The sequence below is a fragment of the Ornithorhynchus anatinus genome, chromosome 3, assembly GCF_004115215.2.
Source record: "Ornithorhynchus anatinus isolate Pmale09 chromosome 3, mOrnAna1.pri.v4, whole genome shotgun sequence".
NCBI lineage: Eukaryota > Metazoa > Chordata > Mammalia > Monotremata > Ornithorhynchidae > Ornithorhynchus > Ornithorhynchus anatinus.
The window spans coordinates 120,587,016-120,611,063 of NC_041730.1; the positions used below are offsets into that span (position 1 = coordinate 120,587,016).

The 24,048-nt window shown below is 49.6% G+C and overlaps 1 protein-coding gene across 4 annotated transcripts in view; it reads right to left on the reverse strand.

The window, feature by feature from the left end:
* Positions 1-23,468, reverse strand: part of SEC24C (SEC24 homolog C, COPII coat complex component) — a 38,291-nt gene extending 14,823 nt beyond the window's left edge. For 2 of the 4 annotated variants that reach the window (XM_029060315.2, XM_029060312.2), the window contains exons 1-5: positions 23,406-23,468; positions 15,608-15,814; positions 6,448-6,586; positions 1,326-1,489; positions 693-1,103 (exon numbers count right to left, since the gene is read on the reverse strand). In XM_029060315.2, coding sequence (XP_028916148.1) covers positions 693-1,103; positions 1,326-1,489; positions 6,448-6,586; positions 15,608-15,785 — 892 coding nt within the window. In that variant the 5' untranslated portion in view covers positions 15,786-15,814; positions 23,406-23,468. Of the gene's footprint in view, positions 1-692; positions 1,104-1,325; positions 1,490-6,447; positions 6,587-15,607; positions 15,815-18,167; positions 18,266-21,697; positions 21,720-23,405 lie in introns of those variants that run through there. The other 2 variants (XM_029060314.2, XM_029060313.2) reach the window with 2 other exon arrangements.
* Between the last annotated feature and the right edge of the window lie 580 nt (positions 23,469-24,048).

Here is a 24,048-nt window from a genome sequence, read left to right on the forward strand (position 1 = left end):
TGATGGGTCACTGAGGACCGGCGGACTTCCCGTCACCAACCAAGGAGCACATTTGGCCAGCCGGCTGGAGAGCAAACTCACTTCCAGTGATAACTCAGCAGTGAGACACGAACAGGAATGGATGGGGCCACTCAGGGGTATTGAAAAAGGGTCCAAGCTGAACTGGAATTAGCTTGGGCCTCTCTTTCGGGGAACATTTATAAGCATACGACGTGTTTTTGCACGTACAGGATTGTCCCTTAGGCAGCTGGGACTACAAATCCCAGCGACTGACGGTGGCTACAGTCAAGCCCAGCAGTAGCGGCACCTCTCCCATCCCTCAGAAATGAAGCACTAGCTACCCCCAATTCAGCCCGGGCTTCCTTCTGGCTCAGATGCCCCTATCTGGGGCTCTAATCAGGCTGATCACAGGACGGGTCCCAGGTGGGGCAGACATTTTCGGCCAATGCGGGACTCTGACCGGCCCCTCCGCACTTAAGAGTCCCCAAAGGATGGGGGCCCAGGTTAGCCAAGTGAATTCTTGGAAGGCGCACTTACTATGAACCTGGCCTTTTCCAACCACTCTGCATAAAGCTGCACTCCCCCAGCAGCCCCCGCCCCCAGCCCAGGCTCTCAGGACTAGACGATTTATGTCAGGACCTGGCTTGTTATAGGCTCTGCCCCGAGCAGTAAGATTATAGGAAAGGGCCTACCGTTCTGCTGTAGTGGATACCCTGGTTGGGAAGCATGCAGAGGCGGAAGAGAAGGAGGAGGTCCTTGAAGGCCAGTCGTTGGAGGACCAGGAGGTGGAGCTTGGGGGGGAGGGGAGGACACGTGGTTGGGGTGGCTCGCTGACGGGCCCCCATAGGTCTGTCCGGGCAAGGGCGGCCCCTGCATTGCTGATGGTCTTGAGGCTCCCGGGGTCGGTTGGTTGAAGCCGGAGGCCTGTGGAGCAGCAAGTCGCTGGGCAGGCTGTGGCCCGAGATGCCCCTGAGCCAGGCCAGCGGGAGGCAATCCGTGGGTCAGGCTAGGAAGAGAAGCCTGGCTCGGGGGGTAGGAGGTGTACAAACCGGGGCCCGACGCTGGGAAACTTCCTGAGGTTGCAGGCAGAGTCGTTGAGGGTCCTAAAGAGCAAAAAAGACACTCGATGGCCTCGCAAAGATGAAACACGGCCTCCTCGGCCGGCCTCCGCTTCCTCCCCTTCCGCTCAGGGGGAGCAGAGGGGTGGCCCTGACCATTCCCCTACCCACGGGCTCACTGGATCACATGAACGAGACCTCCCGGCCTTCCCCGAGAGACTGGGACAGCCAAGGGACAGCTTCACAAGACTAACCGGTGACACTCACCATAGGCCAGTCCTGGTTGAGGAAGGGCAGGGGCTGTCACATTGCTGATCTGCATTCCTGCCATCTGACTGGTCAGCTGGGTGCTGGTTGGGGGAGGCCCGTAGGGCTGGAATGCCATGGGGGTGTTCCCCGGACCTGGCATGAATGACTGGGACGTGGGAGGCCTGGAGTGGGAGAAAATAATAATGTTGGTATTTGTTAAGCGCTTACTATGTGCCGAGCACTGTTCTAAGCGCTGGGGTGGACACAAGGGAATTAGGTTGTCCCATGTGGGGCTCACAGTCTTAATCCCCATTTTACAGATGAGGTAACTGAGACACCGAGAAGTTAAGTGACTTGCCCAAAGTCACACAGCTGACAAATGGCCGAGCCGGGATTTGAACTCATGACCTCTGACTCCAAAGCCCATGCTCTTTCCACTGAGCCACGCTGGAGCACAGACATCACCAAGGAACCCACGAGAGGTCAGGAAACGGATCGAAACATATTCCGTGTCCTCTCTTCTATACCATATCTGCATATATTTGCCACGGTGTGGCACCTCTCAGTAATACCCTCCTCAGGTATATCTTGCCTCCTTCATTAGAGGGCAACTGATGTAGATATTTTTTTTTTATTCTGCATCGGAACAAGTCCAGTACCTTATTCAGACAAGAAGAGGAAGAACAGGACACGGACTACATGACCTAAAGGAAGAAGGCTGGCTTCTCAGCCATGATTGGAGAGGGAGGTGAGGAAATAGCGGGGAAGGGAAGAGCTAGTTATGTCTCAGAGACAGACAGTAATTATTATGGGATTTGTCAAACACTGCCCAAGTGCTGCGGGAGGTACAAGTTAATCAGGTTGGACGCAGTCCCTCTTCCACATGGGGCTCACAGTCTAAGTAGGAGGGTGAACAGGGGGCTCCCCACTCCCAACTCCGCAGCACTTCTGTACATATCTTTAAATTATATATTATAAATTATTCACATTAATGTCTGTCTCCCCATATAAAATTTAAGCTCATTACAGGCAGGGAACGAGTCTGCTAATTTTGTTATACTGTACTCTCCCAAGCATTTAATGCAGAGCTTTGCATGTAGTAAGTACTCAATAAATACGACAATGAATGAATGAATGCACAAAGTAAGTGTTCAATAAATACCACTGACTGATTGAACTAACAGGTTCTGAATCCTCATTTTACAGATGAGGAAGCTGAGGCACACACAAGTAAAGTGACTTGCCCAATGTCACCCAGAAGACAAACGGGAGAGCCAGGATTAGAACACAGGTCTTCTGGGACAGGGAAAGCAGGCCATTACCTACCCATCACAATATCCTATCAGCCCAGTTCAATAAACACTTTGAGTAAGCATTTTCCAAAGAATGACAATAAGCAGGGAGTCCCAAACTTCCAGACATTTAGTCCTTTTCCTACTTCCAAGAAGGAAACCAAACAGATAAACTATCCTTTTCCTGAAAATCTCCGAGGGAGATTCAAACCCATTCCAATTCCCTCAGTTTTGGCCCTCCTCCTGTGAATCAATAGTACAACAAGCACTTAGTCTGTGCAAAGTAAGCATATGATAGAGTCCAAACAGTTACTAAACATGATCCCTGCTCTCAAGGATCTAATAACAATAATAATGATAATCGTGGTATTTGTTAAGTGCTTTCTATGTGCCAGGCACCATACTAAGTGCTGGGGGTGGATACTAGCAAATCAGACTGGACATAGTTCCGGTCCCACAAGGGGCTCACAGTCTTAATCCCCATTTTTACAGATGAGAGAACTGAGGCAGAGAAGTGAAGTGACTTGCCCAAGGCCACACAGGAGACAAGTGGCCAAGCCGGGATTAGAATCTATGGCCTTCTGACTCCCAGGCTCGTGTTCTATCCGCTACGCCATGCTGCCAATCAAGTGGTGAGAGACAGACACTAAAATAAATTACACGGGAAGCAAGACTACAAGGATAGGCACTAAGTGCTGGAAGTAGTGGGGGAGGGGGAAAGTGGGAGTAGCAGGAGAGGATCCAAATACTTTTTTTTTTTTAAAGGCATTTGTTAAGCACTTAGTATATGCCAGGCACTGTGTACAAAGCACTGGGGTAGATAGAAGCTAATCAGGTTAGACACAGTTCCTGTTCCGCATGGGGTTAACAGCCTTAATTCCCACTTTACAGATGAGGCAACTGAGGCCCAGAGAAATGAAGTGACTTGCCCAAGGTCACACAGCGGACAAGTTGCAAAGTCAGGATTAGAATCCAGGTCCTTCTACTCCCAGGCCTGTGCTCTACCAACTAGACTACACTGGCAGTAGGGGGAAATTGGGTTGGAGAAAGAGAAATTAATCAGGGAAGACCTGCTGGAGACAATGCTCTGCACACAGTAAGCACTCAATAAATAACGACTGAATGAATTTCTTTCTGAAGGGCCTGGAAGGTGAGGTGAGGATGGCCTGACGGATTGCAAGGGGAGGGCATCCTAGAATTCCCTCTCTAGACTGTAAGCTCCTTGTGGGCAGGGATTATGCTTCCCAATTCGATTGTATTTACTCTCCCGAGAACTTAGTACAGTGCTCTGCACTCAGTAGGTGCCGGATAAGCATAATTAATTGATTGGAGACAGAAGGGAGAGTGTGAGCAAGGGGTTGGCAGCGAGAGAGGTGAAACGGAGGCACAGTTGAAAGGGTTGGCTTGAGAGGTGGAAAGTGGGAGCCCTACATGTGCCAGTGATTATCTTGTACCATTTAAAATAGCGTCTGGCACATCCTAAATGCTTAACAAATACACCATAGTTATTATAAGTAGCGGGGAGAAGGACGATTTGAACACCTTAAAATATAAATAGTTGTGGAGGAAGCATTTCTAAGAGCCCATGTGGTGCACCGCACTGTACAAGATGCTTGGGAAGTAAAAAATAACAAGTGATGCATTCCCCGCATATGAGGAGTTTATATTTTAACCGGAGGGAGGCAGAGGGTGAGGAGTTTCTGCTTGATAGGTCCCCTATGCACTTTGGTCTGTATCCTTTAAGGTCTCTGATTCGTTCTCCACCCATCCCAGCCCCAAATACCCTTACACTCTGCCGTTTCTCCTTGTCATAATTTAACGTCTCCCTCTCCCACTAGACTGTTAAATTCTTCGAGGGTGGGAAATGTGACTACCAACTCTCCTGTACTGTCCTCTCCCAAGCGCTTAATACAGTGCTAAGCATACAGTAAGCATTCAGTAAGTATCACTGTTCGATTAATTTGAATGAGCAACCACTGGTGGTCTTTTACGTGCACCACGGTCTGGGCAGCTGAGTAAAGTATGGACTGGAGGGGAGAGAGGCTGGAGGCAGGAAGGTCAGCAAGAAGACTGCTGTGATAAAGTTGGGAGATTTCATCTGCTCAATGGGAATAGAGGATGGCCTCTCATTTATACTTATGCAATGATTTTGCTAAGACATGACAATTGGTCTCTCCTAGCCATTCCTTCTCCAGGCTCCATTTCTAGATTCCAGTGACCAAAACTCGAATGACTTCTCTTGCTCTTCTACGAGCCTAGAGATCTTCTCCTCGTTCAGGTGTGGGAACCCAAAGGGGCACAGTCCCCTAAAGGGCTGAGACTTGCTGAGTAAGTGAAAGGATGATCTCGTAACCACTACGTGCGCAACTCCTATTTATATATCCCAGGATCAGGCTTCCATTGCTGACTCCTATTTATCCCAAGAAAAACAAGGCTGCCCTAAACTCAACAGCCCTTGCCTAAGCTCCCCAGATGCAGGGAAATGGCTTTCCAACAGAGAATATGATGGAGAAGCAGCGTGGCTCAGTGGAAAGAGCATGGGCTTTGGAGTCAGGGCTCATGAGTTCGAATCCCAGCTCTGCCACTTGTCGGCTGTGTGACTGTGGGCGAGTCACTTAACTTCTCTGTGCCTCAGTTCCCTCATCTGTAAAATGGGGATTAAGACTGTGAGCCCCACGTGGGACAACCTGATTCCCCTATGTCTACCCCAGCGCTTAGAACAGTGCTCGGCACATAGTAAGCGCTTAACAAATACTAACATTATTATTATTATTAAAGCAAAGAAGAAGTGAAAGAGGATCTTGGCTCAGGGGCACACCAAGCTATAACCCATCGGTTCGGGCACCGGCAATACTCGAGAGACCATGTCGAAGCCCCAGAGAAGAGATGAGAGCCCACTGAAAGGAAGGCCCAAGTACTTCCCCCAATGCTTAGTTCTGTGCTTGCACAGAGTAAGCGCCTAACAAATACAAGAAGAAGAAGAGACACCTTCACCTCCCCCCACATACTGTATCTACTGCTGGGGAGTTGGGAGTCCCTTTTAGACGAAGCTGCAGAAGTGGAAGTTTATCAAGCTTAGAAGAATCTTGGCATAAAGGTTTCCTTGAATTCCATTTTGCCAAAAGGAGAAAATTGAGACAGTCACATTCAGTGATGCAGCTTGATGACAAAAATGCAACCAATATACCCTGCCCTGAGTTTCTCTGTCCAATCTACAGTCCAAAGGGACATGCGGGGAGCAGTGTGGCCTAGTGGAAAGAGTGTGGACATGGAAGTCAATCCCGGCTCTGTCACTTATCTTCTGCGTGACCTTAGGCAAGTCACTCAATTTCTCTGCACCTCAGTTACTTTATCAAATGGGGATTAAATCCTCCTCCCTCAAACTGTGAGCCCATGTGGGACAGGGACTGTGCCCAATTTGATCCTGTAGGTACCCCAGTTCTTAATAGTGTGCCTGAAACATAGTAAGCACATAACAAGCAACACAAGAAACAAACAAAAAAAACCCATCCTGATACGGGTAGGGGAGGAGTGGAGAAGGCAGCAGGGAAGGTGTGTGTCTACCTTCCCTCAGGCTAGCTCCCCTTGATGTCATACATCACACTCAAGGAACTCTTCCCTCCGACATTCACTTGGAGCCTCAGATATAGGGCCAGTCATCTGACAGTAACTCTGGAGGGCACTGAAGAAGAAAGTGTCAACGGAGGCCCACAACATTTCTTTCAGTGAGTATGACTGCTTCGATAGCCCAAGAAAGGTTCTGGAAAGGGGATTCAAGACAGCTACAAAGAGCTTGAGGTAGACTGGGGCGGGGGTGGGGAAGAACCCCCTCAAACTGACCGACATACCTCTGCATCTGGACTGTGGGGGAGGCAGGTCCATTCTGCACGTCTCCCTGTCCAAACTGGCCGTAGACAGGCTGGCCTCCTGGCGCTTGGGTTCCAGAAGTTGGAGGGCCTCCGGTAGAGAGCGGTGCTCTCGGCACCCCTGCGAGTATTCAAATGAAAATGAGTTACGAGAAGTCGGGTGCCCACAATCGAAGCCTAGCACAAACAGACCATCACCGAGGATCCCGCTTAGTACAGGGCCTGGCACTTAACAAGTACCATTATTATTATTATTATTACTATCCCTCAAGCTGTACCCAATCCACCAAGGACTGGGAGGTGACAGTATAGACAACTGGTTGTGTCACGGGAAGGAAGCTATGCCGGTGAAAAAAAATCTATCAGTGTCAAGCTTCTTCCCTTCTCTCCCTGCCTTCCACCTCCCCGTGGCCCTAGCTCCAACCAGGACAGAGCAAAAGTCCCTCTTCACTGTGAGCTTGTGTGGGCAGGGAATGTGTCTGTCTGTTATACTGTACTCTCCCAAGCGCTTAGTACAGTGCTTTGCACACAGTAAGTGCTCAATAAATACGACTGAATGAACGAACAAATGAAAGTTAACAGTGGCACCTCTATCTCCCTACTGTGGAATCTCTGTGTTGGGTATCCTCTCACTATAAGTAGCATTTGTGCCACCCACCAAACCAAGATTTATTTTTTTTAATGGTATCTGTTAAGCGTTTCTCATGTGCCAGGCACTGTACTAAGCGTGGAGGTACATACAAACCAATAAGGTTTAGACATGGTCTCGTCGCACACAGGGCTCACCGTCTTACTCCCATTTTACAGATGGGGTAACTGAGGCATAGAGAAGTTAAATGACTTGCCCAAGGTCACCCAGCAAACCAATCAATCATATTTATTTAGCGCTAACTGTGTGGAGAACACTGCACTAAGCTCCTGGGTGAGTACAACACAAAAATAAAACAGACACATTCCCTGCCCACAACGAGCTTCCATTCTAGAGGGGGAGACAGACAACTGATATGAATAAATAGATGACAGATATGTACGTAAGAGCTGTGGGGCTGGAGGAGGTGATGAATAATAATAATGTTGGTATTTGTTAAGCGCTTACTATGTGCAGAGCACTGTTCTAAGCGCTGGGGTAAATACAGGGTAATCAGGTTGTCCCACCTGGGGCTCACAGTCTTCATCCCCATTTTACAGAGAAGTGAGGTGACTTGCCCACAGTCACACAGCTGACAAGTGGCAGAGATGTTGGTATTTGTTAAGCGCTTACTCTGTGCAGAGCACTGTTCTAAGCACTGGAGTAGACACAGGGGAATCAGGTTGACCCATGTGGGGCTCACAGTCTTAATCCCCATTTTACAGATGAGGTAACTGAGGCACAGAGAAGTTAAGTGACTTGCCCACAGTCACACAGCTGACAAGTGGCAGAGCCGGGATTCAAACCCATGACCCATGAATACAGGGAGCAAGTTAGGGAGGCACAGAAGGGAGTGGAAGAAAAGGAAAAGACCTCTTGGAGGAGATGTGCCTGGCTCAGTGACAAGAGCACGGATTTAGGAGTCAGGGTCATGGGTTTGAATCCCGGCTCCGCCACCTGTCAGCTGTGTGACTTTGGGCAAGTCACTTCACTTCTCAGTGCCTCAGTTACCTCATCTGTAAAATGGGGATTAAGACTGTAAGCCCCATGTGGGACAATTACCCTGTATCTACCCCAGCGCTTAGATCAGTGCTCGACACATAGTGAGCGCTTAACAAATACCAGCATTATTATTATTATTATTATGTGCCTCCAATAAGGCTTCTAGGGAATAGGGGGGGACGGGTAATTGTCTGTTGGATATGAAGAGGGACGGCATTCCGGGCCAGAGGCAGGATGTGGGCAAGAGACAGGTGGCGAGCTAGACGGGATGGAAGTGCAGTGAGAAAGTTGGAGTGAAGTGTGCGGGCTGGGTTGTAGTAGAAGAGCTGCAGGGTGACGTAGGAGGCGGCAAGGTGATTGAGTGCTTTAAAGTTGATGGTAAGGTGTTTCTGTTTGATGTGGAGATGGATGGGCAACCACCGGAGGTTCTTGAGGAGTGGGGAAGCATGGATTGAACGTTTCTGTAGAAAAATGATCTGAGCAGCAGAGTCAAGTATGGACTGGAGTGTGGAGAGATAGGAGGCAGGAAGGTCAGCAAGGAGGGTGACGCAGTAATCAAGGAGAGACAGGATAAGTGTTCGGATTAATGTGGTGTCAGTTCTGATGGAGAGGAAAGAGCGGATTTTAGCGATGTTGTGAAGGTCGGACCGATGGGACTTAATGACCGATTAAATATGTGGGTTGAATGAGACCAGTCCTTCTGATTCCCAGACCCGTGCTCTGTTCACTAGGCCTGCTGCTGCTTCAAGTTCTGATGTTGTGTGGCACGAGCAGGAGACGGAGAGAACTTAAGAGAAGAGAAAGGAAGGTGAAAGGAAGTCCTGTGCCCTTTTCACTCTGAAATGGAATAACTGCCGTGTTGTCCCCGGCAACTCCACACTGGGTGGCATAATGCCAACAGCGCGATCGCGCTGAGAAACTGCTTCCAAATCAGGAAGTAAGCACAGTCACTTGGTGCGATGATGTATTCCAGAGTGCACCTGGGGCCAGAAGCTGGAAATGTAGCCCGACCCACTCAAGAGCCATGGCGCTTGGGGCAGGGAAGCTCCTCGTCATTAATAAAGCACAGTGTGTGGCAGCAGGATGGGTGAGTTCCAGCTTTGTGAATAAAATACATTTAAAGAAACCTGGGGGTGGGGATTCATGGGTGAGGGGTTTAGAATCTCTGACATCCTCAGACATCTTTGGTTTCACTGCCTCTAGACTGTAAGCTCTCTGGGGGCAGGAAATGAGTCTACCAACTCTGTTGTACTGTACTCTCCCAAGCACTTAATACAGTGCTCTGCACACAGTAAGCACTCAACAAATACCACCGACTGACTGATTTTCACCACTGATCCTCATTCTGCCCTCTGCTCTGAGGTAACTCAATAATCCCTCAACCTATGGCTGGGGCATTTTGGACCTAGGAGATGAGGGGAGGGAGGAGAGCAGCAAAGGTCACCCCTCAAAATCCTTCCCCAAAGCAGCCAGTCCCCCACGTAACTGCAGCTCTACGCGCGGGTCCTTGACCGGGATCTCTCAACTTCCGTGGCTTCATTAGCCAAACGCCCTGCCCGGGCACAGTCTCATTCTGGGAGAGCCAGCTGTCCTGATAAAGTGTTTAGGGGAAAGGAGAAGGCAAGAGCACAGAGCTGTGTGTGCATTTCTTGGGCAGATGCACTTCCCTTTTCCCTCCAAAGAGGATCTTTTCTTAGCTGACTTAGACTATTATATCTACATATGAGCTCAGTCATTCAAACCTTGCCTGTTTCGTTCACCCAGGTCGAGGCCCAAGAATATCATAGAAAACTCAGTTCCCTGGGCTCAGCACTGCTGGAGAAAACTCTATTTTATTCTACTCCTCATGATAATGACATCATCAGTCGACAACACCAATTTCAGCAACCACCCGATACGGAAGCTTTAGTCACAGATGGTTCCCCCAGCTCAATTACGCCATCAGGCAAAAGCACAGAGGCCCCCTGAAACTCACATTTCCAGGTGGTTGAGGTCACCTCATCTATCCTCCTGCCTTCAGATAACTTGTACTTACGCCACTGCTTAGAATAGTGTTGGGCACATAGTAAGCACTTAAAAAATACCACTATTATTATTGTTATTCAGGGAGAAATCCTCTGCTCCAGTGAAGGACAGTCCCCAGTATCCTTTGGGAACATGCTCCAGCGTTTAATTCCTTTCCTATCTTCCTCATTTCACCCATCTTGTTTCACTTTTAAATCATTTCCTTTATTTCGGTCCTGAGGGGAGATGGTGGATTGACTAAGATTTCCCAACAGAAATGCTGAACCTCAGCTCACTCTACTGGCCAAGTCGGAGAGGAGTTTGTTCTATATCTGACCGATGAGGAGCTGCCCCTGGGTAAACGTTGGACTCTGGCCTGATTAGGTAGGACACAGTCTAAATTGAACTCCACCGTGGTCAAAGTTCGATCTTAGATTTGAGAGTAGGGCTTTCCCAAACTTGTGAAGCCTCTTCTGATAAGCCATATTGGAGATTTTTTTTTTAGTATAAAAATTATATTTCTAATGTCCCTTCAAGCCCCTTCTCTTTTCCTTCTCCCCAGTACCTTCCTCAGAGGAGATCTCCTCCCTCCTCGCAAGGGCCACCCCCTCCACCTGTGCTTCGGACACCATTCCCACTCACCTCATACAAAGTGATATATCACCCCTTCCCTCCTCCCCTCCTTAACTTCCATCTTTAACCACTCATTCTCCAACAGCTTCTTCCCTCTGCCTTCAAACATGCCATGTCTCCCCCATCCTTGACCCCATTTCCCCTTTCAGTTATCGCCCTATCTCCCTCCTACCCCTCCTTTCCAAACTCCTAGAATGAGTCATGTACACTCGCTGTCTTGAATTCCTCAACTCCAACTCTCTTCTGGACCTCCTCCGATCTGGCCACCCCCCCACCCCTGCTCCACCGAAACTGCCCTCTCAAAGGTCACCCATGACCTCCTTCTTGCCAACTCCAATGGCTCCTACTCTATCCTAATCCTCCTCGATCTCTCAGCTGCTTTTGACACTGTCGACCATCCCCTTCTCCTCCACACCTTATCTCACCTTGGATTCATGGACTCCGTTCTCTCCCGGTTCTCCTCTTATCTCTCTGGTCATTCATTCTTGGTCTCCTTCGCAGGCTCCTCCTTTCCCTCTCATCCACTAACTGTAGGGGTTCCTCAACGGTCAGTTCTTGGCCCCCTTCTGTTCGCCATCTATACTCACTCTCTGGGTGAACTCATTCGCTCCTTCGGCTTCAACTATCATCTCTACGCAGATGACACCTAAATCTACATCTCCTCCCCTGTTCTCTCCCCCTCCCTCCAGGCTTGTATCGCCTCCTGCCTTCAGGACATCTCCACCTGGATGTCTGCCTGCCACCTAAAACTCAACCAGTCCAAGACGGAGCTCCTTAATCTTCCCTCCCAAACCCTGTCCTCTCCCTGACTTCCCCTTCACTGTGAACGGCACTAATAATAATAATAATTATTATTATTATGTTATTTGTTAAGCGCTTACTATGTGCAGAGCACTGTTCTAAATGCTGGGGGAGATACAGGGTACTCAGGTTTTCCCACGTGAGGTTCACAGTCTAAATCCCCATTTTACAGATGAGGTAACTGAGGCACAGAGAAGTTAAGTGACTTGCCCACAGTCACACAGCTGACAAGTGGCAGAGCTGGGATTCGAACCCATGACCTCTGACTCCCAAGTCCATGCTCTTTCCACTGAGCCAAGCTGTGCAGAGCACTATTCTAAGCGCTCGGGTAGATACATGGTAATCAGACTGTCCCACATGAGGCTCACATTTTTTAATCTTTTTTTTTTTTTTTTTTTTTACAGATGAGGTAACTCCATCTTTCTCGTCTCACAGGCCCACAACCCTGGTGTCATCCTTGACTTTGCTCTTTCACCCGACACATCCAATCCGTCATCAAAACCTGCGGGTCTCACCTTCACAATATCGCCAAGATCTGCCCCCCTTGCTGGTATAACCTCTCATCATAACCCAACTGGATTATTGCATCAGCCTCCTCTTTGATCTCCCATCCTCCTGTCTCTCCTCACTCCAGTCTATTCTTCACTCCGCGGCCCGGATCATCTTCCTACAGAAACGCTTGCTCTCGGCCTGTCACTCCCCTCCTCAAAAACCTTCAGTGGCTGCCTATCGACCTTCGCACCAAACAAAAACTCCTCAAAAGCTCTCCATCCCCTTGCCCCCTCCTACCTCACCTCCCTTATCTCCTTCTACAGCCCACCCCGTACACTCCACTCCTCTTCTGCTCACCTCCTCACCATCCCCCGTTCACTCCTGTCCTGCCATCGACCCCTGGCCCACGTCCTCCCGCTGTCCTGCAATGCCCTCCCTCCTCACATCCGCCAAACTAACTCTCTTCCCCTCTTCAAAGCCCTACTGAGAAACCTCCTCCAAGAGGCCTTCCCAGACTGAAGCCTCCCTTTCCCTCTGCTCCTCCTCCCCTCCCCATTCCCCCACTCCCTCCCTCTGCTCTTCCCCCTTCCCCTCCCCACAGCACTTGTGCTTATTTGTATATATTATTTATTATTCTATTTATGTTAATGATGTGTATATATCTATGATTCTATTTATCTTGATGATATTGACGCCAGACTACTTGTTTTGTTTTCTTTCTGCCTGCCCCGTTTAGACTGTGAGACCGTTGCTGGGCAGGGACTGTCTCTGTTGCCGAATTGTACATTCCAAGGGTTTAGTGTAGTGCTCTGCACATAGTAAGCGCTCAATAAATAAATAATTACGATTGAATACCTCCTTACAACCCCAGAGAACTTGGCAAACACCCAACATCAAGTTTGTTGATACACTTTTCAATAAGTTAATGTAATGGGACCGCTTCCTCCAAGAAGCCTCCCTCGGTTACACTGCAAGTGGATTCCCAGCTAATCCACTGAGGAAAAAAAAAAGGATGTGAAAATCTCCGACTGCAAAAATCAAGCCAAGAATAAAAAAAAGAGTCTGTCTGACCTCTTTGGAATGGGAGCTATCCAAGGGCAAGGAGATAACTCACTATCCACATGAGATGCGGTAAAACTCCCATATGAGTTCCTGGAACTGTCCACAGCCCAGGCTTCAATCCTCAATTCTCAGTCACCTGCTCCTTCACTGTGAAGAATCGTGACGGATTAAGCACCAACCTGTTTAAAGGTGGGGGCAGACAGTTTGTCCTTGGACGCTTCTGAGCTGGTTCTAAGAGCAAAGCGCAGGCCAAAGGAAGTGGGGTAGGCTAGAGGAAAGCTGCTGGGGCTCTTGAGGAGAGATGTTTTTTAGAACACTTTAGTAGGGAGATAAAACCGCCAGATCAAATCACTAGTCCAGGTGGCCTACTATCGTTTCCAACAGGAGCACCAAAGTAGTAGAAGCCATAGTGTTTAAGTGTGCTGCACTGAACCGCACTAAGTGTTCGGGAAGTATGGAATAAAGAAGTGATCCAGGCCCTGCCCACAAGGAGCTGACACTCTTACGGAAGAGAGAAACAAAAAATGAACTTGAACACCGGTGTGGAGGTCTCATTACCGCCCTTGATATTAATCACTTCAGTCAGAGAAGCAGCATGGCTCAGTGGAAAGAGCCCGGGCTTGGGAGTCAGAGGTCATGGGTTCTAATCCCGAATCCGCCACTTGTCAGCTGCGTGACTTTGGGCAAGTCCCTTAACTTCTCTGTGCCTCAGTTACCTCATCTATAAAATGGGGATTAAGACGGTTAGCCCCATGTGGGACAACCTCATTATCTTGTATTCCCCCCATTGCTTAGAACAGTGCTTTGTACACAGTAAGCACTTAACAAATGCCATCGTTATTATTATTAGAAAACCTATCATCTTGGACACAATGACTATAGGCATCATTCAGCTCAGCGAGAGGAGTATTTAGCCCCTACTTCCTCCTCATACTTGGGAAAATCAGATCTAAGTCAAGACTTCCAAATCTGTCCCATACTCCTCCCCAGAGAGGCCGACCGTGAGTCCAGCACCTCCCAGTAAGAGACAGAGGAGCTCCAGACAGCCGCTGCGGTGACGCTGTAGAGCCCCCACAAGGCAGAAATAACCGCCTTCTCCTCTCTATCCAAACTGCTACAACGTTAATGCAATCACTCATCCTATCCCTTCTGCCTGGATTACTGCATCATCCTCCTTGCTGACCACCCAACCTCCTGTCTTTTACCCACTCTAGTCCACACTTCACTCTGCTGCACGGATCATTTTTCTACAAAAAACATTCTGGACACTCGATCCTTGAAAAACTCTGGTGGTTGCCCATCCATCTTCGTATCAAACAAAACTCCTCTCCATTCGCTTTAAAACAGTCCATCACCTTGCCCCCGCCTACCTCACCTTGCTTCTCACCTCCTACAACCCAGCCTGCACGCTTCTCTCCTCTGTGCTAACCTTCTCACTGTGCCTCCATCTCCCGTCTTGCAGCCGACCCCTAGTCCACGTCCTGCCTCTGGCCTGGAACGTCCTCCTTCCTCTAATCCGACAGACAACCACTCTACCCCGCTTCGAAGCCTTTTGCCTTATTGAAGGCACATCTTCTCCTTCCTGGACTAAGCTCCAGTTTTCCTCATCTCCCACTATAGTCTGCATCGCCCTGACTCGCTTCCTTTGCTCTTCCCCCCTCCCAGCCCCAAAGCACTTATCTGTAATTTTATTTATTTGTACTGTCTCTCTGACTAGACTGTGAGCTCACTGTGGGCAGGGAATGTCACTATTTATTGTTGTATTGTACTTTCCCAAACAGTACACTGCTCTGAGCACAGCAAGCGCTCAATAAATATGACTGAATGAATGAAATTTCCAGGAAGTAAACTGTCCCCAAGTCAAGCAGAGAGCCCGCGATCCCTTCAGATGTCAAAAAGCTAACCAGGCAAGCAATCTGGATTACAAGCAACCCAGAAATGTCAAAGGTCCCTTATGGCCAAGAGAGGAAAGAGTATCTAAATTCTGTGCGCCCTCCCCGACCTTAGGCCTACATGAACCTCCCAAAGCCGGAGGCCTCCTGTGTCCATCGGACCTGTCCTGCAGGCCCTCAGCTATAAATACTTGAGAAGTAGCAAGGCCTAATGGATAGAGCACAGGCCTCGGAGTCAGAGAGACCTAGGTTCTAATCCCAGTCCCACCACTTGTCTGCTGTGTGACCTCGGACCAGTCACTTCACTTCTCTGTGCCTCAGTTACCTCACCTGTAAAATGGAGATTAAGACTGTGAGTCCTATGTGAGACAGAGATTGTGTCCAACCCAATTAGCTTGTATTTACCCCAGGGCCTAGAACAGCGCCTGGCACGTAGTACGCTCTTAACAGACACCAAAATCGAGACAAACATCTGACAGGTTTACGTTCCATAAGTCCATCGAGCCGCTGACCCAACTGGCCTGCCCGGTTCCTGACTCGACTGTCCCCAGCTCCTCTTCGATCACGACTGGAAGTGCTCCTAACTGCTTCCACAGCTTGCAGACATCGCAACCTGGGCCGTACATACCTGAAGGAGCGGCAGGCTGGTGATAGCCTGGCATGGGGCCATTGTAGGCTGCATAAGGTGTGGATGGGACCACGGGTCCCGGCTGCCCGCCGTAGTTGGGCTGCTGGTATCCTGGGTATCCAGGCTGAGGCTGCCCATAAGGTGGCCCAGGGTGAGCTTGCTGATTGACGCTCATCATAAGCACATCCCCAGCCTGGGCTTACTCACCTGCGGGGGAAAATTAACAAGTAAGGAACTAGTCAGGCAGAGGAGACAGAAGCCAGACAAACTGGTCAATTAAGTGAACAATACCAGCCAGTACAGTGAATCCTCCTCAAGCACAGAAAGCATGGCCTTTCAATTATTCATTCATTCATTCATGACATGGTGGATACAGCACGGACCTTGGAGTCAGAAGGTCATGGATTCTGACCCCAGCTCTGTCACTTGCCTGCTGGGTGGCCTTGGGCAAGTCATTTCACTTCTCTGAGCCTTAGCTACGTCATCTGTAAAATGGGGATTAGGACCGTGAGCACCTTGCAGGACAGACTGTGTCCAACCTGATTTGCTTGTACTCATCCCGGTGCTTAGTACGGTAAGCGCTTAACAAATACCACAATTATTATTATTACTATTATTTGCATTTATTGAGTGCTTAGTGTGTGCAAAGCACTGAAATAAGCACTTTGGAGAGTAAAATATAACAGACACATTCCCTGCCCATAGTGAGCTTACAGTTTAGAGGGGGAGACAGACACTAAGATAAATAAATTACGGATATGTACATAAGGGTTGCGGGGCTGGGAAGGGGGATGAATAAAGGGAGCAAGTCAGGGCAATGCAGAAGGGAGTGGGAGAAGAGGAAAGGATGGCTTAGAGCAATGAGTGCCCTCCCTGAGTGTACCCTGCCCCAAGGTGAGGCCCTGAGATGGTTTCTTGCCCAATCAGGAACATGTTGCAAACTGAATGAGGCACTTTCAGTTCTGAGCCCAATGCCCCATTATTGCATGGAGTTGCAGATCTGAATGGGTCTTGGTTCACACAAGGCCTGCTGGAGGGCTCTCTCTGACAGAGTCAGAATAGCCTTTAGCAAGGAAGTTTGCCATTACTGTCTACCTGCTGAAAGTTGTATGGAACCGATTCTTCTCACCCCACTTCAAAGCAGAAGTTAATTTTATCAGTGCTGCTTCAATGTCCCATCCCATACGCTGCCTCACTCAAACTCTCCTGCCACAAACTATACCAAACGAGCGGCACAAAAAAGCAAGTCAGGCAGAATGAATGCACAGAAGAGAGGGAGTCTATTATCAACATCATCACCATCAACATCAACATCATTAGCATTTATTGAGTGCTTACTGTGTGCAGAGCACTGTACTAAGCTGTACCACTATAGTACAGTCACTCATCCTATCCCGACTGGATTGCTAAATCAGCATCCTTTCTGATCTCCCAACCTCCTGTCTCTTCCCACTTCAGTCTATACTTCACTCTCCTGGCCGGATTATCTTTCTACAGAAACGTCCAGGGCATGTCACTCCCCTCCTCAAAAATCTCCAGTGGTTGCCTATCAACCTCCGTATCAAGCATAAACTCCTCACTGTTGGCTTCAAAGCTGTCCATCACCTTGTCCCCTCCTTCTTCACCTCCCTTCTCTCCTACAGCCCAGACTGCACACTGCTTCTCTGGTGTCACTAACCTTCTCAATGTGCCTCGTTCTCACCTGTCCTGCTTCAAACCCTGACCCACGACCTACCAATGACCTGGAATACCCTCCCCTCCTCACATCCACCAAACTATCACACTTCCCCCTTTGAATCTCTACTGAAGGCTCACCTCCTCCAAGAGGCCTTCCCAGACTAAGCCCCCCTTTTCTTCTGCTCCCCCTCCCCTCCTCATCACCCCGACTCCCCCCACCCCCACAGCACTTGTGTATATATGTACATATTTATAATTATATTTATATTAATGATGTGTATATATCTATAATTTTATTTATATTGATGCTATTGATGCCTGTTTACTTGTTTTGATTCGTCTCCCCCGTTCTAGACTGGCAGCTCGCTGTGGGCAGCAACCGTCTCTGTTGCTGAATCGTATTTTCCAAGCGCTTAGTACAGTACTCTGCACACAGTAAGCGCACCACTAATGCAATTGAATGTACTAAGCATTTTGGACAGTACAATACAACAGACATACCCTGCCCACAACGAGCTGAAAGTCTAGAAGGGGAGACAAACACTGATACAAATAATTTATAATATACAATTGACAGATATGGAAATAAGAACTGCGGGGTTGAAAATGGGGTGAATATCAAATGCCCAAAGGTCACAGATCCCAACTAGTCCCCAAGATAGATCGGGCTAAGGAGGAATCACAGAGTCCTCTAAAGGAGGGGCTCGTAAGAGTGCCTAACTGCAGTTACCCTCCTTGGCCCAAACTCTTCTGGTCTGCAACCCATCGCACCTAGCATCGCTGTGGCAGCCGGGTGGTAAAATCTCATGTCATATACACCAGAAGAGGCCTTCTGAAAGTCAGATCCTTCCACACCTGCAGGGGTGGGGGGGCAGAAACCTACCTAGTGCTTTGAATTTTTATGCCGAAAACTGCAAAAACATTTAATTTTCAGTGATCTTCTGGACTTGGGCTGGGGTTTTCCAATGCAGCCAGAGGCCACTGAAGCACTGTTTCTGTTGGATGATTCTTTTTCTTGTCACTGTTGTGATTCTTCATAATTTACTTGTTGAAGAAAATGGATTTTTTAAAGGCAGAAATCACAGATATTTCTACAGATCTGTCTCTTCCCTTGGACTGGGGGACTCTTGAGAGCAGGGACCGTGTCTCATATTCCCTGGAGTTGTTACAGCGCCTTCCCAACGATTACATTAGTTCGGCATTCTTGCACATGGTGGGCAATCCATATATATTTACCACGATGCTAAGGGATTTAGAAGGGCCAAGCTGCTCCTGAGAGGACACAGTCTCTCTGGGACCCTGACTCTTCAATCCAGTCAGTCACCTGTAGCCCAGATTTCTTGTACACTTGGTTCCCAGTCAGGAGAGGGCCCACAGGCCCACTCCAGTTGCCCAAGTGGCCACCAGAGCTGCTCACCTACTATTGCCCTGCCCTACTGAAACACCAAGGCCAGTCCACTTCAATACTCAGCAAAATACAGTAGTTCAACTCCCCAGCTCCTTAGGACACAGTTCAGAGGAGGAAAAAGGCAAGCAACCTGGCTAGAAGGGTTAAACAAGCCCCTGGTTGTCTAACTAGTTCATCCCTGAGCCTGGGCCCCATAAGCAAGCCTCGACACCTGGGAGGACCTGGGGGAATGCTACACCTCAATGCTCTTGCTCAACCAACCCTTCCCATTCTGACTTTGTGCAAACTGACAGGAGCCAAATTTCAATCACAGATTAGTCTGCCCATCCCTTTCACCTTCCCAACCCTCTCCAAGCCTGGCAAATTGTCTGCACCATACAGGGAGCTGGCAGGGGCCTCCCCAAGTCATCTCGTTCTCCCCCCGCCTCCAGAAAGGCCTGTCCCTATTCTCTCTAGGTATAAAAGGAAGCATCGGCACAAAGTACAAGGGTTAACTTCACTAGCACAGGTGAGGAAAAATCGCATTTAAAACTTTCCTCAGAAGTACCTGAACTATGAACACATTCCTAATGGATGTCCTGACACCACAAACTTGCCATGTCCAAAACAGAACTCCTCATCTTTCCACCCAAACCCTGCCCTTCCTTTGATTTGACTACACTGTAGACAGCACCACCATCTTGCCTGTCTCACAGGCCCGTAACCTTGGGATTATCCTCAACTCTCAGAGAAACGGCATGGCACGGTGGAGAGCGCACAGGCCTAAGAGTCAGAAGATCATGAGTTCTAATCCCAGCTCTGTCACTTGTCTGCTGTGTGACGTTGGGCAAGTCACTTGACTTCACCGAGCCTCAGTGACCTCATCTGTAAAATGGGGATTGAGATTGTGAACCTGGGACAGGGACTATATCCAATTTGATTTGTTTGTATCCACCCCAGCACTAAGTACAGTGCCTGGTACATAGTAAGGACTTAAGAAATACCATCATTATTATTAACTCATCGGTCTTATTCAATCCACACACCCAATGTCACCAAACCCCGTCAATTCTATCTTCATAACATCTCCAGAATCCACCCTTTCCTCTCCATCCAGTTTACTACCATGCTGATCCAGGCACTCATCATTTCCAACCTTGATTACTTCATCAGCCTTCTTGCTGACCTCCCTGCATCTTGTCTCTCCCCTCTCCAGTCCACACTTCACTCTGCTACAGGATCACTGGTCCAAAAAAACATTCGATCCAGATCTACTCACGCCTCAACAACCTCCGGCGGTTGCCCAATCACCTCTGCAACAAACAGGAACTCCTTAGCATCAGCTCTAAGATGCTCAATCAGCTCTCTCCCTCCTAGCTACCCTTGCTGATTTGCCACTACAACCCAACCTGCACACTCCTCTCCTCTAACACTGATCTCCTCGCCACAACCTGGACCTTGTCTATCCCACCCCAACCCCTTACTCATGTCCTTTCTCAGCCTCCCTCCCCCTGCCTTCAAATCCCTCCTAAAATCACAACCCCTCCAGGAGGCCTCCCCAGACTATGCTCTTTATTTCCCCTCTCCATCCTCCCCTCTGCACCACCTATGAAGTTGACTGAGTACCCCTTGAGCGTTTTGATACTCACCCCGACCCCACAGCATTTATGTGCACAGACTTACACTCTATGTCTCCTATTTGTAAGCTATTTTAATGTCTGCCCCCGTCCCCCACTGTAAGTTCCTTGTGGGCAGGAATCATGCCTACCGATTCTGTTGCATTGAACTTTCCCAGGCACTTAGTAAAGTGATCTGCATACAGTAAATGCTCAATAAATACCAATGATCATTCATTAACTCATTTGTATTTATTAAGCCCTTACTGTGTGCAGAGCATTGTACTAAGCACTTGGGAAAGTGTTTACAACAATAAACAGAGAGATTCCCTGCCCACAGTGGGCTTACAGTCTGGGGTGGGGGGCGGGGAGACAGATGTCGATACAATCCAAACACTTCCAAGGGAACTGCCTCCTGAAGAACAAAGTCATCAGAATTATTTTAGGACCATAACTCAGACAGAGCCAGGCCTAGACTTCACTCAGAGAGCTTCAGCTTTCTCCAACTTCATTCAGTCGTATTTATTCGGTGCTTAATGTGTGCAGACCACTGTACTAAGCTCTTGGGAAAGTATGATACAGCAATAGAGAGAGACAAGCCCTGACCACAGATTCAGCAAATGCAGCTTCTTCGGCTTTCCAGACCTTGCCTTGGTCCCTGCCACAATACAACCTCAACTGGTTCAGTTGGGAGGTAACTCTTTTTCCACTAGACCAAATTATCTGACAGCTTCTTTCTCCTGGGTAAGTTTAAAAGCTTAGAAACAGACTAGATAATGCTTTACCTAAAACTGTAGGAACAGGCCAGCTCTCACTCCTCCACTTCCAAACCAACAGGTATGAGTATATGTACTGCTTAGAGCCCCCGTCTCACTCCTCCACTTCCTAACCAGCAGGTATATGTACTGCTTACAACAGTGCTTTGCACATAACAAGCGCTTAACAAATGTCATCATTATTACCATTATTATTACTGGGAAAGGAAGCAAAAGAGGAGAGACTTGAGGGCAATGGAAGTTGAGGGGCCAGATGACTGTCATTCACCATTAGCTCACATCTTTCTCCCACCCGAATCTTGTAACCAAAATCGGTCCCTGGCAACACTGATTCTGCCCCGCACTTTGGTACCAGTGGGTGGACATTTCTCCTTGTCCCTCAGGCCAGTCTGAAGATAAATGGGGACAGATGGTGACGGCCCCGGGCCTGGACCCCTTCGCGGATTCACCGGGTTCGGTCATTTCAGGCCAAGTGGGTAGGGTTTGGAGTCCATGCCCCCCAACCCGACTCTGCACCTGTGATGAGGGTCCAGTGTCCGGGAAGGATTAGCTCCCCCATTTTGGGAACCGCCCCCCACCCAGGGCACCCTTGCAGGTAGATTCATTCATACAATAGTATTTACTGAGCGCTTACTCTGTGCAGAGCCCTGTACGAAGCGCTTGGAATGTACCCGGGCTTGGGAGTCAGAGGTCATGGCTTCTAATCCCGGCTCCGCTGCTCGCCAGCTGTGTGACTTTGGAAAAGTCACTTCACTTCTCTGTGCCTCAGTTCCCTCATCTGTAAAACGGGGATGAAAACTGTGAGCCCCACCTGGGACAACCTGATCACCTTGTATCCCTCCAGCACTTAGAACAGTGCTTTGCACATAGCGCACGCTTAACAAATACCACCATTTATTTTTACTTTTTTTACAATTCAGCAACAGATAGAGACCATCCCTGCCCAGCAACGGGCTCACAGTCTAATCGGGGGTAATCTCAGTGCTCTGCACCTACTGGGTGCTCAATAAATAATAATAATAATGTTGGCATTTGTTAAGTGCTTATTATGTGCCGAGCACAGTTGTAAGCGCTGGGGTAAATACAGGGTCATCAGGTCCCATGCAGGGCTCACAGTCTTAATCCCCATTTTACAGACGAGATCACTGAGGCCCACAGAATAATAATAATAGTTATGGTATTTGTTAAGCGCTTAACTGTGTGCCAGACACTGTAGTGAGCGCTGGGGTGGACTCAAGCAGATGGGGTTGGACACAGTCCCTGTCCCACTTGGGGCTCACAGTCTCAATCCCCATTTTACAGATGAGGTAACTGGCCCACAGAACAATAATAATAATGGTATTTGTTAAGCGCTTAACTGTGTGCCAGGCACTGTAGTGAGCGCTGGGGTGGACTCAAGCAGATGGGGTTGGCCACAGTCCCTGTCCCACATGGGGCTCACAGTCTCAATCCCCATTTTACAGATGAGATAACTGGCCCACAGAACAATGATAACAATGATAATAATGGTATTTGTTAAGCGCTTAACTATGTGCCAGACACTGTACTGAGCGCTGGGGTGGATTCAAGCAGATTGGGTTGGACACAGTCCCTCTCCCACATGGGGCTCACAGTCTTAATCCCCATTTTACAGATGAGGTCACTGAGGCCCACAGAATAATCATCATCATGGCATTTGTTAAGCGCTTAACTGTGTGCCAGACACTGTAGTGAGCGCTGGGGTGGACTCAAGCAGATGGGGTTGGCCACAGTCCCTGTCCCACATGGGGCTCACAGTCTCAATCCCCATTTTACAGATGAGGTAACTGGCCCACAGAACAATAATAATAATAATAATGGTACTTGTTAAGCGCTTAACTATGTGCCAGACACTGTAGCGAGCGCTGGGGTGGACTCAAGCAGTTGGGGTTGGACACAGTCCCTGTCCCACATGGAGCCCACACTCTCAATCCTCCTTTTCCAGCGGAGGTGACGGAGGCCCAGAGAAGCGAAGTGACTGGCGCACAGTCCCCCAGCTGACGAGGGGCCGGGTGGGGATTCGAACCCATGACCTGTGGCTCCCCAGCCCGGGCTCTGCCCGCTGAGGGAAAGAAGGGGGGGGGTGGGCCCGGGCTCGGGGCGAGCAGGACCGGCTCTGAGGGGGCCAAGCCCGGGGGATTATGGGGCAGGAGCCCGGGGGCTGCCCCCTTGGCCGCGGGGGCAGCGGTGTCTCAGTCACTGGCGGCGGGCCCCGCCGAACGGGGTCCCTGCCGCGGCCCCTTCCCCTTCCTCCTCAGCCCGGTCCTCCTCCTCCTCCTCTTTCTCCCTCCCTCTCCCCCGTTTCCCGCGGCCCCCTCCCTCACCCGGCTCCGGCTGCGCTGCCCGGCGTCGCGGCTCCAGGGCCCCACTTCCGGTTGGGGGCGCGGGGCGGGGCCGGAAGTGCCGCGCGCTAAGGCCGCCCGCTTCTGCCACGTCCGCACAGGGTCGGGGCGCGCGGAGAGGCCCGGATGTCGCGCAGGCGCCCTTCCTCCTCCTCCTGCTCCTCCTCCGCCTCCTCCCCTCACGGCGCCCCGGGACGCCATGTTGGGATGTCGCCTCCCTCCGCCCCCGGCTCTCGGCAGGGAAAGCGAGCGAAATTGTTGGCTCTCTGCGAATCTGAACGGGGCTCGGTGGAAAGAGCCCGGGGAGGGGACTCAGAGGTCATGGGTTCAAGTCCCGCTGGTCAGCTGGGTGACTGTGGGCCAGTCACTTCACTGGGCCTCAGTGACCCCATCTGTTAAATGGGGATGAAGACTATGAGCCCCATGTGGGACCACCTGATGGCTTCGTATGCTCCCCAGCGCTTAGAACAGTGCTTGCCACATAGTAGGCGCTTAAGAAGCAGCTGTGGCCCAGAGGAAAGAGGCCGGGCTTGGGAGTCCGAGGTCATGGGTTCAAATCCCGGCTCGGCCACTTGGCAGCTGGGTGACTGTGGGCAAGTCACTTGACTTCTCTGTGCCTCAGTTA